Here is a 17,088-nt window from a genome sequence, read left to right on the forward strand (position 1 = left end):
TTATTTTTAAAATAATGGGTTTGTAAAAAAAAGTATAATACCTACCTAATAAACAGTTGACGCTTTCACTTAAAATTGTAAATTTTTAAATTATTAAATAATTATTTATATTTCGTTTATAAACTTAAGTTTTACAAGTATTTAATTATTAATAATAGATTCGACAAAAATCAATGTTTTATTTTTCCCCTGGCTGTTTTGTTTTGTCACCGTTCTGTTTGGTCATGTTCTTTTTTATCACTGTTCTTTTTTGTCACGTTCTGTTTTGTCCGGTTATCATTTTTTGTATACTTGTGCGAATAGATAATAGATTGATGTTTATATGTGTCTCGATCTGAGGTGTAGAGGTGAATTTCATATTTAAGACGGTCAATAACACCAACATAATATTTGTTATCTGATAGAATTAACTTTATTTGGCTACCCATTGGCCGATATAAATAGTCAGTATTATCAGTTATTTTAACTAAATTTTATTGTAAATAATATTTAGTTTAAGCTATTATTTTTGAGTACAAAAAGCTACACAAAACCGTCTTATAATTTTGTACTGAGTCTACCTGTAAACTGTAATATGATTTTTTTTGGTAATATTGTATACCATATCCAAGCTTGATTGTATATCAAAAATATCACTGTTATTTCGTATTATGTGCCAAGCACCATGAATGAAATTGTTCCGTAAACTATTTACCTCGTCTGCCGGTCGTATCTACTTTGAAATTTATAATCTTTCGTAACACTACTGCTTTGAGAATTGTTCAACGTAAACCTAATGCTTTGTGGTGCGATATAGTACAAAAATAATGAGTCTGCTTTGGTGGGAACGTATCATAATATTTTGTTTTTAAATTTTTAAATTCAAAACTGAATATATTTTTTTAAGGATGTAGTACTTAGAATCAGCACGAATACTATCATGTAAACATAAACTCAATATTTATTTTGCTCTTAAAACGGTTATGGAAAATTTTGTACAGATATAAAAATATCTTTATACAGAAAAATATGAATAAGCTGCTATATTACCAACCCCTTTAATCTTTACCCATACTCTTAGCAACCCTCAGTATAAACAGATCTTTCTTGAAACCTATTGTTGAAAAGACCCTTTGTGACACTTCAGTTGACTTCAGAAGGATTTTGGTGACCTCAATAATTTTAGGGGTTTAAACAGGAAGTTAATAAAAATATGTTAGCCGAGGGATCATGAGTTTATAAATAGAAAATATAAATCATCAATATAATGGTCATTTTAAATCATATAAATACCAACAGGTGTCGTCTTTCCACTTGATATGTTTTTAAATCACGCCGTGTATGATTTGACTATAGTGTTTCGATAATATTAATTTCCGATTTAAAGAAGTTCCACTTTCTCATCTGGATAGCTCTGTATGAGAGTATATAGGTACTTGCAGAAACTGAATATGGCATCTGCTGTTAATTCGAATTATCAAACTAGCCACTCTACTAGATGAGTAGTTGAATTTAACTATACGATCTTCCATGCTTTACGGATACTGATACGGACACCGCATGTGCATCCGAGAGCAGATTGAGCCAGGCTGATGATTATGGTTATTTATATAATAGAATTAGATTAAATTTGTGAATAAATTCATTTTCTTAAAAACGTATATAACCGATCGAGAACCTTCTAAGTTGCAAACGAAGGCTGAATAAAATAATTGTTTCAATTTTTCTTTGACTCATATTTACACGAAAAAATATTTTTTCATTCGATGGGGGAGGCAATTCTGGGCTGGTACCAGGGCGGCAGGCATACTTACCGCGTCCCTGATGTCACTAGTAAATAGTATTGTTGTACAACCGTGGATGTAAGAAGAAAGTTTAGATATAAGGCTTTGGATTATTATGTTGACAGAGTGCTGATAGGTTAAATGGTTTAAATCAAAAATATTATAAAAAGTCAATCAAGTCAGCAATTCTTATTGGTTGCATTTTTTGCAGTGGACTGTAATTGAAAGATGCTTGTGGATTACGGATATAGGGGAGGGGGGGTTTAACAGGATTCCAGGCACTGACCTTTGATATTAAGACGGCTGGCGCTCTGAAGCTGGTTCGGTGTTTACGCACTCACGCACTGGTAAACGGACGGTTCGGAACGTCTCTTTCACGGGTTCACTTGTGTTTTGGGATAAATGATGATGACAAGTTCTGGATGAATAATAGACGTGACGTTCGCTCAAACCATATCAGATTTGGCGCAACGAAGGTCGAACAGATGCATTTTGGATGAGTCACTCTGTGGTTAACGCGGCTTTGGTCATATCGTATCAGATCATGGTAGAGTTTTAGCTTTAAGCTTGAAGAACTGAATGTAAATCGCTGTTCTATAATCACGGTCGACTCATGACTCGTAACTGCTGGCCGCCTGGTCTTGCGACAATATCTGGGAATTTGAGGTAGGTGGGGAAATTGGCCCAACCACTTATGATTTAAAACAGAATCAAAAATGGCGACATCAAACACATACGCATTCGCTATTAACAGCAAATCAATTGAATGTGTGACCTATTATAGATATTTAAGAAAATGAGTCAATAAGAAATGGGACCAGTATCAGTAAATAAATTTAAAAAAATGTCAAATGCTTTTCTTAAAATGAAACCTCCTCAGCAATCGAGACCCTAACACATTGACCGCTGACTAGATAATTACTTGTAAGTTACCACATTTAAATAGCATGCTAATTATATCGAATGGCCACCTTAATCGTAACGCGCTTTATGTTTCGCTGTTATGTTCTCTCAATCCTTTTCTATACCATAGGGGTATTATTTTTCAGCCAGATGTCACGGAGAGTTGAGGCTTTAGGAATGAGATTTCTTGGGTGTAAAATGTTAATGTTCTTAATGAGCCAGGACCGAGCTGCGTAGTTTAATGGTAATTAATGTAACAGAGAACGATGCCGTATTTTGTAGCTTAAGTTCCCTTTGTGATCGATACGAGTGCAGTTTTACCAAAGTATTCCGAGCAGCAGATGATGCACCCTGATGGTGGCTGATCTCAAATAGGAGATGGCATGCGAAGAGACGTGGTATCCAATTCTTCGGTCACGTGGTACAAAGAGTTCTGGAAAACTTGGAGACAAAAGTGATTTCTGATGGCGTTCAAGGAAGGAAGTTGCTAGGGCTTGTAATCTCCAATTGAAACGACCCCGAGAAGAAGACTGAATCATTAATAACTAACATTAGGAACAAGATCAGCGCAGGATCGCTCTAGATGAGAGTAGATTGTTAACTTACGCAATTTCAGTGATCACAATCTTCATTAATAACACTGATAAAATAATAAAAGTATTGTACAATTGGGAACACTGCTTTACAAGATAGCAATTCTGATTCCTACGTTAAATTTATCAATATACTTCGATAACAATTTGCGGAGAGTGTTCGGCCATTAAAGTTATTTGTCGGGCATTATGAAGCATCGCAATAATAACCCAGGCAGGTCACGTGTGACATTATTATTATTTCCCGCCATTTTCTAGTGCGAAATATTCGACTTCCGGCGGCAGAACGAGAGCGTCGCGAAAAGCGCGGGTAATCGCGCGGAACTCGACCATTCATCGGATTTTCACGATTTTTTCATAACAACGGTGACAAAAGCCCAGCATTTTCCAAATGCGAGACTCCAATAATATTATAAGACTTTTCTGCGGAAAATGTTCAGATATTATTGAAATTCATATAATATAGAATATTATTCACATCATGGTCTCAAAAGATAGATGTATTTAGTACTACAATAAATTATAGTTCATTGTTTAAATGGGGAGTTTATTCCTACCAAGTGTATTTACCGACAAGCATACAATTTAATACATTTACTGATAATTTACATTTTAAAGTTTTTAATTAATCAATACGTAGGTATCTAAAATTTTTAAAAGTAAAATAAATACATTGCAAGGAGAATGCTCCGCCTACCAGAAGGATCTAGCGGAAAAATACGAAGTTTGAAATTTAAAACAATCAATTATTACAGTTTTACTTTTGAATGGCTTTAAATGGAATACGTATATTAAAACATTAAAAAGAAAAATATTTTTTTATTTAGAGTAAAAGATAAACTTGCAGTTAAAACAGTAGTTAAATTTAGTATTATTATTGTATAGTTAGTTATGTTTAAGTATCTAAGTATCTGTTATTAAAATTTTATTTATTAATTTTTTTCTAATGCAGCGAAATTGTTATTGAATAATTCATTTTAATGGATTTACATTTTGTACTATTCTATTTGAGTCGTTTTTTGCGACCCGGGTTTCGCCTTTCGGCATCTTCAGGCAATATGTGCACTCACCAAAAGGTAAAAACACACTGACAACGAATACAATTAATTAATTCTAAGTAAGTTAAAACATTAATTTAGGTAAAAACTTTATCATCTGCCATTAAATCAAAGATCACAATAAAAAATATAACAAACAAATTTAGTGCCTGAAGATGCCGAAAGGCAAAGCTTAAGTCTCAAAAAACGACTCAAATGAAATAGTGCAAAACTTAAATCCATTGAAATTTAAAATCAAATTCCATCAAGTACCCTCGCTCGATAGTATTAATATTAGAATAAGTAAGTTATTGTTAAATATTATATAAAAAATTTAAATCCTTTTTATTTATATCTTTATAACTCGATACTATCGAAAAAAATACAAATCTCGTAAATACCAGGAATCGTTGTCATTTTGAATAGGGACTTTATCCTACAAAAATTTCGAAATTCAATTTAAACCATAAATTATAATGTTTTTAATGCATCAAAAAAATATTTTTTTGCATTTAAAAAGGTTTGCGATATTTATATATAATGCCGCAATACTAAAATTATTGTAATAAATTAAATAGTCTATTAATTTCGTTAGTAGATGTCGCTAATATCACAAGCTACACTTTATCTAAGAAGTAATTAAAAAAAAACAAGATACGGAAGTGATAGAACAGCTGTCTAGACTGTAGAGTTTAGAGTCTAGACGGACACTTAACTAGGACATATCATTATTTGGTAAAATTCCTTTTAAGTATAATTTAAAAGTGGAGTCTTGCTACAACATTAATTTCAGTGTATTCTCTCCGAGTGGAATCTTATGAATTTGCATTATGTCACAATCAAATTTATGAGCCGTGAACGCAACCATTTTCCACACATATTAATCAAGCAGTGTGGAAAATTTCCTTCTGCTTACAAGGCTCTTTTTTCAGGGGGTATTGACATACTTTAGATAATAAAATATTCATATTTTTAAACGATTACAATATAAAATAGGGTCATGCCTTAAGTGGGTGTAATTGTGTGGTAAAGTAACAGCCGCTTAGCCTTGGGCGCGGATTTGATACCGAATCTGTTAAAAAATACATGTTCTTTGATGCGGCTAAAGGACTTAATAGCTTAGTCAAAAAATCAATCTGTTAAAACCATCCAACGTAAAAATAGTGAAAGAATCTGGAGATGGAGAGGACTTACTGGAGATTTGTTCAAAATTAGACACATACAAAATTTTAATTTGCTTTGTTTATTGTATGTATTGAATTGTACTATGTTAAAGTTCCCACCACCACCCATCATATATGCACAGCCGTGGATATGCACGGCCGCTTTCTATGATGCTTTAAACGTGTCTGAAAGAAGTGATTTTAAGTGCGCACGGGACTGATGCTGCAACCATGCACCGTAGTGCATAAAGAATAAAGTTAAGAAAGATTTATTTTTGGACTGGCTCTGCTGTCCGCTGACGTTAAGCGCTTTGTGTACCCGCATACTGAGTGTCACGAATTGAAATGGATGAGTCTACAAAAAAGTCGGGACTATCTTGCTCCCCATACGACGCTGCAAATTTCTTGAATGCCGCAAAGTTGGCCTCGGTTGCTATCAGATCTCCATGACCAATTGTGCCCGTGTGAAGACGGACCCTGGCAAACAGCTCCGCTCGTTCGAGTTCCATAAGCGGGCAATCCCAGAGGATTGTGTTCAACATCTTGGTGGTCATGCCCGCAGGTACAACTCGGCCCATCTACTATCAAGGCAAACTCGTAATATACCAAATCGGGTAAAATCTCACGGAGTTATGCACGTAAATCAACATTTACCGTTAGGGAACTTTCGCTTGGTTTGCTACGTATATTTCTTGAAAAATTTGAACAGCATTACCTAGCGGTTAGCGTTCTACTTTACCAAATACAAAGACATCTACACCAACGTATAATATAATATATGTATAATCTTATTTTTAAGCTTATGAACGGCGGGTTATCGATCAGTGTTATCCGTCGATTTTATTCGGAAGTTGGGTAGATATTATATCCTCTACCATGGATCTGTCTTTATGAGATTTTCGGTGGGTAACTAAGGAATAAATAAATTGAGGGTCACCATGCATAGATACATAATATGCCAAGAAATAAAAGAATACATATAAAAAAGCGTGTTTGCATAAATAACTAAGTAATCGAAATGTTTCTTTATATATTTCATTTATTTATAAATATTACTTATATAAAAACAGAAAACAATAATTTTAAGTAAATCGACGAATAAATTAATATACTATAGGTACAAAAGTACAACGAGAAAATATATTATTACTAGCTAATTGTATTAAGAGAGAATTATTTCAAGAATAAAAAAATACAACCAATCATTGTGATAAGTAAGATGATAGTTTAAAACATATAGATATTGACATCGTGTTGTATATATATATATATATATATATATATATGTCATAATCAGTAGTCATTTTGAATCATGAGAGATTTTGATGTACCAAAACCAGGGCTCGAAATGGACCGGAACGCACCGGAGCGTCGTTCCGATTATTAAAATCTCGTAGGAAAATAATTTGACCGTCTGAGCTAGATCGGCCATAAAACAAAAAAACTTAACTCTTATTTTTATAAAATACTCATAAATTTAGATAACTATGTTAATATTTTCGTAAAATCATCGAGCGCTCCGGTTCGTAAAATTTTCCATTTCGAGCGCTGACCAAAACTACAATATATTAAATTTAGGCTCGCGCCATTCCAGCGTTGTTCTGTTGCTGAGGTGATTCTTCAAATTCAAGACGTAGACTTCTTACCACCAACATTGTGTAAATGGTTATAGCTGGAATTATAATATAATTTCATTTAATAGAAATGAGGGCAACACTAATTCAGGTATATATTACATATTCTAATCGATCACATTTAATCTTTTATATAAATTATAAATTAACAGTGCCTCATGTGAATAAAAAATATAAGTATTTTATCAACACAATTTGTCCACTGCAGAGAAATGCATGTTTTAAAATAAAATTTAATTTATAGAAAAAATATAAACAATAATACAGTGTATTCCTGAAAGGCAACACCAATCAAGAACAAGGTGTAAGTATTACATACAAGTAAAAAAAAACACAACAATTAGGTATTTTAATTTAAGCTTGAATAATCAATAAACTTGTTGGCAAAGATATTTTATCAATGTTATGCCCTATCTTTTATAATCATGAACGTTAAAACGTTATGAGAATATAAATATATTTATACCATAAAACCGTATTATTTTGAACGTCTTCGTTCATTAATTAAAAATTACACCATAGTTCATTCCATAAAGCCGGGTACTCATTAGCAAGGCGTAACTTTAACCGTTCCAAATATTGTAACCAACTCTAGATGGGAAATATATATTTATTATGCTCGCGAACTAATCATTTCGCATCCAAACGGGTTACTGTATCAGCAACGGTCACAGTTACGGCTTGCTAATGAATACCTGGTTTCAGATATCCATGAAAATAATACTTTTTAAAGTGTACCTATTATTTTGTCAACACAGGCATTATATTATGTACCTACATTGCATTTATTGTTTCCGTTATGTTATTACATGATAAAATATTTTTAGTAAAACTTTCTATAGGAGTTTGTAATTTTGCGATATTTTTTTTACTATCTGCGGAAATCCATCTGCAATTTTATAATCATATTTTATAACCAAAAATACTTTTTCTCTCGTAAAGATCGCAACATTTTACAATTTCTCTCCAAAGTTACAAACTCCACTAATCTTATAAAAATATATCTACTTATACAAAACTGCCTCTTTGTTGTGTTATTATATTTACTGATATTTAATCCTGACAGGATCATATGGGGCTCCACATTATAAAGGTTGTATTAACAGATTTTTGTTTTTACGAGAAATGGATGTTAGCAACATGCTCAACCTGTTAGGTCCATTCTCTGACTCGAAACACAAATTGAAAAACAATATATGTATTTGCCAGACCCAGGGTTCAAACCTGGGACCCACGACATTATAAACCATGGCTTAAGCCGCTCAACCATTGTACAGACATATTTTTTCATAGTTCGATTTATTATGAAGATTATTAATGACTAATGGTAAGGTGGTATCAACAAATACTAAATAAAATCTTATAAATGACCCAATGATTTTACTAAACAAATTTAAACATACTTGAAAATTAAATTAGGAGGAAAATCACATCATTAAGGGGAAGAGGCATAGAAATTCATTATCAAATTAAAGCTTTAAACATATTTTAATCAATCAATACCTATCTAAATACAATGGGAAAAATAAAATATATTTTTTTATTTCAAATAAAAAACGACAAGTTAGAAAAAACGGCTAAAAACAAGGGTTCTACTCTTAGTTTTATTTAATGTTCCAAGCAGTTTCTTGACACAAAATTATCGATTTAATAAGTTTCTTTTGAAGCAACGTGTCTCTTTTGTCAATTAATCATAGTTTTATTGTTTTTTTTTTCAATCTAAAAAACATCGATTTTTACGAAAAATTAAAATGCATTTTATTCGGTTATTTTTGAATAATTGCATCAAACGAGAACGGTGACCTAATCAAAATATTTGTCATAATTTTTATATATACTTTTCATAATGTTTTGATTACGTTTCAATATTATATGGCAAGGTTTTAATATAAAATATTTACAGTCCAGGAACTGCTGCCTCGTGTAATAATATATATAAAATATATACCATTGTTTAAATAATAACTGTAATTAAAACATAATTACATTGACAGCTAGATAAGATGCCTCGAAGATACATTTAAATTGGATTATAATTGGAATTAGATTCAGATATAATTTTGACCTATATGCTCTATGAAATCGAAACTTTTGATGTGATCCCCCTTAAAAATTGTCAATCGTGTGTTGGCCAGAATAGCGTAACCGGCAGTTTACTAATCTAAATAACTTTGGTTTGAGCCCGACTGTGATTGATACGTAAAAAAAATACTTCAAGACAGTTTTTTAAAAGTATTTTATGTAGAAATAATCAAAAAACAGTAGTGGTTGTACCTATGTATATCAAGATGCAAACGATGTAAGTGACTCCTTGAGATGTGGCGCCAATTTCCGCATACGCCCATGCAAGTATTACTCCAACGATGAATAACAGGATCCTGCTTAATATTGTGCCGTACGCCCATGCAGTCAGGAATCCTTTATATTCCTGAAAATAAAATAAAACATTACACCTCTTAATAGACCAAGATTCCTTATGCGGAAAACTTAAAAAAAAATGAACAACATTGTGGTCATTGTGAACAGCGGCAAATGAAGCAACCGATTTGTCAAACATTAAAAAGGCAACCTCCAAACAGAAATTATACAAAATCTATAAAAGACAAGTATTTCTCATATATTGATATTAATTTAGTTTTTAGATAACAAATGTTCAACTATTATTCATCAATGTTAAAATAAGTGACGTCCCGTGAAAGTAAGCCGATCACGCGTTGCTGAGAGAATTGCGAATATTTTATCCCTAGATCTTTGAGAGTAGGTACATTTCGTGGATATGAAATTGTTAATTTTTTTATTGTAGGGCTTAAAATCAGTCAATGCGTCGTGCCTCTTCGGCACTAAACATGTCACTGGTTGTGATGTAACGCGTAAACACAATTCATGTCATATTACTAATTATTTAAGAAATATTAGAAAATGGTTGGTTTTATGTAATTAATTCCGAATAGATTCAAATATTTAATACTGTCTGCTGATATATTTAAGTTACACCGCTAGCCTCGTATCGAAAAACTAAAAACATTGAAAAAATCATTCGAGTTTTGTTGTATTCAATTTGTTGAAAAATCCAGAGTTTTACCACCATGATAATGTTTCAGTGAGAGATTTGTAATTGGTTGAAGTAATTATTTGAACAAAACAGGCCAAGTTTAATTTTATATAATTCAAATATGTCGCCATTTTTACATAGTTTACAAAAATGCAAATAGATTACGCTAGCTCCACGATTAACGTGACAATGGAGAGCGATCGACTAGAGTTTAGAGTAATTTAGACGGCTGCAACCCGTTCAAAATAAATAAGGATAAACGAATTATTGATAAATAATGTTCCTTACCAAAGTATTATATAACTGAATTTAAGTTTGTATCCACAGTGTTTAATTTTAATACCCAATCGAAACTCCTTTGTTAAAAATTCTTCTGAATTCTGCTTTTAAATAAATCTAGCGTCTTCTAAAAATTCTCAATCGAATCTTTGTCGCCCTTAGGAAGGTTACTTTAAGTTTTAGGGTTATAAAAGTTATTAGTAAATGGCGCTGGAATTAATTTTATAAGGATGGGAATTAATCACACACCGCGTTAGTCAAAATTCACATGAACAAAAAAATATTCAAAAATTTAGAAAATAGGTGCATGTTGTTTATAACCACAGTTTATTGATTAATTTAATTATACAGATTGATTCAGAAGTTGTTTGTGGACCCCGGGCGGTTCAGCTTGATATAGTGTAACTGTCGTCCAAGTGATACTTCTGAATACCTGGCAAGCCATGATTCCTTATCTCATCATTCATACAACCTATCATCATCATTCATCAACCTCATATATCATCCATCAACAGTGTACCGTCAAGTACCGCGCACCGGATAACCCAACAAACAACACCGCGCGAGTGATAGCGCGACCAGACCACGGAGCCATCATCAAAATCATAAAAGGTCAGTTCTGGCATCCTGGTATTCCCCTCCCCCCTAGATCCGGAATCAACCAGCATCACCTTCAAATTACAGACCACTGCAAATATATATTTTTTTCTTTCATTCCAAAACTATATATTTAACTATAGTGAATTGTGATTGTAATTAATATTAAACTGACATGTAAGCACTTGTAATTTTGTGTTTAATAAATAATGTAACGAGGAAGTAATTAAGCTTTTCAGTTTATCTCAAAATTGAATTAACGTGACAATGATCTTTCTTTCAAGGGGGGACATGCTCGTCGAAGGTCAAAATTGAGTTTTTATTGTATTTTCAAACCATGATCCTGGACACTCCTTAAACGTTGTAGATAATCTATTTATATAATTTTGAAGCCTTATTATCCTTTATATTTATTTTAAACATTTGATGACTGCATGAAGTATTTTTGTTACATAAAATAGTATTCTTTTAAACCTCTCGCTCTAATGTTTTAGAATATAGTCATATTTCGGTACCGAACTGTGCAGTGGTGTTAAGATTTTTTACATTTATTAATTTTTAAACGCATTTATAAAACCATTAGCATAATTTATTACGAGATAATTTTTGTAAAATATTCACGATAAAAAAATATTTTGATAATCTCTGTGATCCCAAATTTGACAAGAATTAGGCATTTTATTATTCAAAAAATCGGCAAGATTAACACATTTGAAGATGATTCTAAAGATACTTATTATAAGCTATGTCTTTGACCATTTAAGTGTGATAAAAATTTTATGAATAATGATTGTTTTATAATAATTATTGACCTAAGAATAAGGTAGTGTTTTTTTGAAATACGCCATTTCTTTTGTCATTCCCTAGTGGTTAAGCTACAACATACGGCCGTAGCCATAAAATGACAAACTATAATTAAAGTAGGGAGTAAAATTCTGTTAACGCGCGTGTTTGAACATGTACCTAACCGAATTTTTTTTTATTTTTTTTTAAACGGTACATGTTCAAACACGCGCGTCAATATCATTTTACTCCCTACTTCAATTATAGTCTGTTATTTTATGGCTACGGCCGTATGTTGCAGCTTAACCACTGGGGAATGACAAAAGAAATGGCGTATTTCAAAAAAACACTACCTTATTCTTAGGTCAATAATTATTATAAAGCAATCATTATTCATAAGATGTTTATCACACTTGAATGGTCAAAGACATAGCTTATAATAAATATCTTTAGAATCATCTTGAAATGTGTTAATCTTGCCGATTTTTTGAATAGTAAAATGCCTAATTCTTGTCAAATTTGGGATCACAGAGATTATCAATATAATTTTTAACGTGAATATTTTACAAAACTTATCTCGTAATAAATTATGCTAATGGTTTTATAAATGCGTTTAAAAATTAATAAATGTAAAAAATCTTAACACCACTGCACAGTTATGTACCGAAATATGACTATATTCTAAAACATTAGAGCGAGAGGTTTAAAAGAATACTATTTTATGTAACAAAAATACTTCATGCAGTCATCAAATGTTTAAAATAACTATAAAGGATAATAAAGCTTCAAAATTGTGTAAATAGATTATCTACAACGTTTAAGGAGTATCCAGGATCATGGTTTGAAAATACAATAAAAACTCAATTTTGACCTTCGACGAGCATGTCCCCCCTTAATGCTGCATGAAAAACGGTAAGTTGACAATGCTGGTGATAATGATCAAAAAATAGTGTACACTACTGTACTCCTCTATAATATATTGACATCCACGTCATGAAACTGTGTGCGATTACAGTATTACGTCACGCACTTTTTGCATGCTGGCAGTATTGCAACGATTTTAGTTCCGAAAACGACCGCGGTGACGTGTATGTCTCGATATAGAAGCTGCAGTCTATTGATTTATCTCATCCATTTTTTTTAAAGTGCGAATGCAGTGATTGGCAAAAAAAGTCAAGAACTAAAGTGAATAGTATTTTTGATATTCTTACTTTTTTGGCACCGACGTGTAGGATAATAGCGAAGACAATACTGATGCAGCCAGCGACTCCCAAGGTGATGAAGGCCCCATAAACTACATTGCGAAAGTATTCCATCCCTGGCTTGGGAACCAAACTTCCAAATTCTCTACCATTTACAATTGAGACGATCAGCAGTATAAAGCCTATCGCCTGTAAATTCACAAAAAGTAATTATCTTTGAGCCTTGTATAGACAATCTTAAAGCTCAATCATTGAGATCTTTGGACCATACTAAGATGCCATATTTCATAGACAAAAATGAAATAAAAGGGTCAAATTAATATATTGAAATTTGAGGTAAATTTGTTTAGGAAATATAAATTTGTTGTTAAACTTGTCTATTTGGTTGAAATTAGGAAAAAATGAGTGAATAAATCAATGCAAGGACCACTAATGCATTCGCTGATTTAAAAAGACAAAGTGAAGACATTCATAAAAAAGTGGAGCTTTGGAAATCTAAATTACAAAAAAAAAATAAGTTCGCCATGTTTCCACTTTTAAATGATTTCTGCACCAGGTATTATATTGAAGCAAACAAAAATTTATTTACTGAGATTTTGGATAGTTTCTTCTTTTCACATTACATATTTATTTATAAGATCTCGATTTTACAAAGTTCACGTGGATATAGAATCCATGGTCCCCACATGGAAGGGGCTGACAGGGCTCGAGCCTGGGGGCCTAAACCAGCTAAGTTAGATTAACACACATCACAAATTATTTACTCTTAATAGTAAAAAAAGTCGACTGCGGTGCTTATTTGTTTCAGGGCTATCAAACATTTTAAATATGTGGATTAAATTGTGCATTGCAATTTGATGTGATACCATACTTCCATTAACCTCAGCGATAAGTAGGTACATTTTTGACTATTTAAAAAAGGTGTCTGTATTATTTAATGAAATAAAGGGGGGGTGGCACTAAGATAATTTTTTTTTTAAAGGGAGGCGTAGTAACATAGAGTTTGGAAACCACTGCCGTAAAGGTCGATAGTTTTGGCACGTAACAAGACATATTTGAAAGTGCCCCATGCAAAAGAAAGCGATGTAATGAACTTGGTTTAAAAATAGTCAGTAATAGTAAGTGAACATTAATCACAGTAGCCCTGCTTAATACCTTCGTATGAGAAGAAATCACATATGCATATACTATATTTGATAAAATGTTCTACCAATAGCGAAGGGTGGAGGTAGGCTGTTAAGATGCGCCATAAACAGTGCACATTAAACTTTGTTAGTCATACGTATTTATTTTTATTGAACTGAGACTATAATTATTTACAGATGGCATTGGTAGTTTTTAAAAAACAATTAAACCCTGCCTAAACCATAATAGTTTTGGTATATTTTGAGCGATATGGCAATATTGTGCACACTTTTTCATTCATATTGATTTTCCTTGTATTGAGAATACATATTACACATATTGTTGGTTCATTTTTTTTAAATTCATTAAGCCCTGCCTAAACCAGACTAATAGATAAAAAATATCATTCTGTCTATAAACTATTCAAAGTTATGTATGATTTAATTGCATATTTTAGATAGATTAGTGTTTTTTGAATATTATCTATAATGGTTTGGTTTTGCAGGGTTTAATTGAAATTTAAAAACTAACCAACATCACCTGTAAATTGAAGTCTTATTTCAATGAAAACAAATACGTATGACTGACATAGCTTAGTGTGCACTATTTATGGCAGATTTTAACAGCTTTCATTCACCATTCGCCACTGTGTTCTACTATAGTATGGGTAACACTAAACTTGTGAAGGCAAATTTTCTCACATCTTCGAAAATTCCAATAAATTTAACTCCAGTCCTGAGGTTGCACCCGCAGCAGGCTTCTGTAAACTTGGGTAAAGCCATGGTTCAGTGATCTTCTCTCTCACTGTAAAGTAAAAATATGAATTTTATGATTACAATAATATCCAAATCCAGAAAATCTTTACAATAATTATTCACGGCGTCCGAATGATTTCAGAAACGGGAATATTCTCCACCGACCGTATATTTAATCAGAACAATTATTGTGGATAACGGGTAAAAACAAACTTAAATCCCCTCAAACCAACCCACTCCGCAATACACTCCGTCTTAATCGATCGTATTACAAAATCCTACGTTTGGTGGAAAGCATCAGCACTTTTTTAAACCTGGCAATGTTTCAGGTGCAAATATCCAAGACTAAGGTCACCACTCACTGAAGTGTACTTTGACTGATTTTACTGTGATTCATTCTAACAAAAAGTGTCCACGGGAGAGAAGAGCACGGTGAACTAACAAAAAACAAATAACATACTAAATAACTATATATTATTAAAAAATAAATTAACAACAACACTACAAGACTATGTGAGCAGATGTTCACATCTGCAGTAAGACGCCGCATTTTTTTTAAGTTGGCTTTTGTGGTAACGAAGTCGGACGGTTGATAGGCCCAATGGTTGGTTTAACCGACTTGAGCATCTCTTCCCTTTTCGTATACATTTCCAGACATTTTCAAAAGATGTGGTTTGCATCCTATAGTTCTCCGTCACATTGACATGTAGGTTGGGTAATACGTCCAAGTTCATAGAGTTTGGTAGCGAAACCAACGTGTCCAGTCGAAAATTGTCAGTTGTCAAAGCGGCATGTCCAATCACCATTGCATATTACGAACAAAACAAAATAATCTGTATGTCTGCCCTTAGCGGAGGCACCCCACTTTCACTGCCAGGTCTTCAATGCTGTGTCCAGCGTCATTTCACGTATTAAATAGTCTGTTTTCTCATTCATTCTTTTTCAGCATCAGTGTTTAGAGGAAGAGGAAAGGTGAAAGTAACAAACGAGGACTTTTCATCTTTGAGGAGTATCGTGGACTAGTAAGTTAGTGAAACAAACTGGATTGAATTGCACAACCATGCCAATTGGAGGTACTCCATTAGCAGGATTCAGGGGGCGACAAAATATCCTATATTTTTTTAAATACATAATACTATATTATGCGGTATCAAAACATTTTTACTACTGTACATAAAAAATATGCAAAAATCAAATAATAGAAAATATAAGCATGAATTTTTCCATATGCGTAAAAAAAATGTCAGCTGCAGTGAAAATTTTCATTAATATAGAAATATTTTTACGGAAATAAAATGATTAGTTTATCACAGATTAAATTTTATATTCATAATAATATATTTTTATATGTGGGCGGGAGGGATGGCACCAAACACCTTTATTGCGGTAATTTAATGTCGTTTTAGTATTCCTACAATTTTATTTAAGACAGGCATCGTTCCTAACACAGTTTCAAGACACTTATCTAAAGTCAAATCTACATAATATTATGTACATATGAAAATTTAACCAAAAGAAACAAAATATCACGGTGACTACGGTTTGCAATCTCGCTTGATTTCTTGATTCCAAAATATATATAATAAATATAAAATATTGAAAATTTAGGAATGAGAAGTTATTTTATATTTTTAACTACATAAGTATTTTGAAAAAAGAAACATAAAGATTATGACCGTTTTTAAATGTTATACAATTTAAATATTAGCAGATATTTACGTCATAATAAACTAGTTCATATAAATTAATTAAAATAAAATTGTAAAAGTCAGTTAGAATTTAAATGGTTTTCTCTCTAAATGTATTTTTTCCAGATATTACTCGTATTTTCACATTTTAATATGATGAATTGACACTTTTTAGAACGTTTTTATTATGTCGTATTCTTATTTGTCCGGTACAAATCTTGCAATCGATTTTTAACTAACTTCTCGACTAGTTAGACATTTGAAACTTTTAGAATATGTCAGAACACGATGCCGATGCATTTTTTTTATACGTTTAGCCATTTTAAGTAGAATTGATTTCATTTTCAGTTAATTCTGTTTTATATGAAAAGTTATTTCGGAAGAAATCCGTAACAAGTAAAACTATTATTGGTTGCTAAGTGGGTCCTAGCAACAAAATTATTAATATTAATATATACGTGCGTTACTATGGAAATCAATATGACATTTCAGTATTATTTCTATGAAGTACAAA

At 32.1% G+C, this 17,088-nt stretch overlaps 1 protein-coding gene across 1 annotated transcript; it reads right to left on the reverse strand.

Annotated features, from left to right (window-relative positions):
• Nucleotides 1-6,745: 6,745 nt before the first annotated feature.
• Nucleotides 6,746-15,392, reverse strand: LOC147070970 (uncharacterized). The gene is made up of 4 exons (XM_085949099.1): nt 14,833-15,392; nt 13,016-13,195; nt 9,368-9,521; nt 6,746-7,131 (listed from the first exon to the last, which is right to left on the reverse strand). Exons 1-4 carry the CDS (start codon nt 14,911-14,913, stop codon nt 7,034-7,036), a joined length of 513 nt encoding a protein of 170 aa, XP_085805225.1. The 5' UTR covers nt 14,914-15,392; the 3' UTR covers nt 6,746-7,033.
• Nucleotides 15,393-17,088: the final 1,696 nt, after the last annotated feature.

This window comes from Rhyacophila brunnea, unplaced genomic scaffold (genome assembly GCF_057557595.1).
Source record: "Rhyacophila brunnea isolate RB1 unplaced genomic scaffold, BYU_Rbru_1.0 scaffold_21, whole genome shotgun sequence".
In the NCBI taxonomy this organism is placed as follows: Eukaryota; Metazoa; Arthropoda; class Insecta; order Trichoptera; family Rhyacophilidae; genus Rhyacophila; species Rhyacophila brunnea.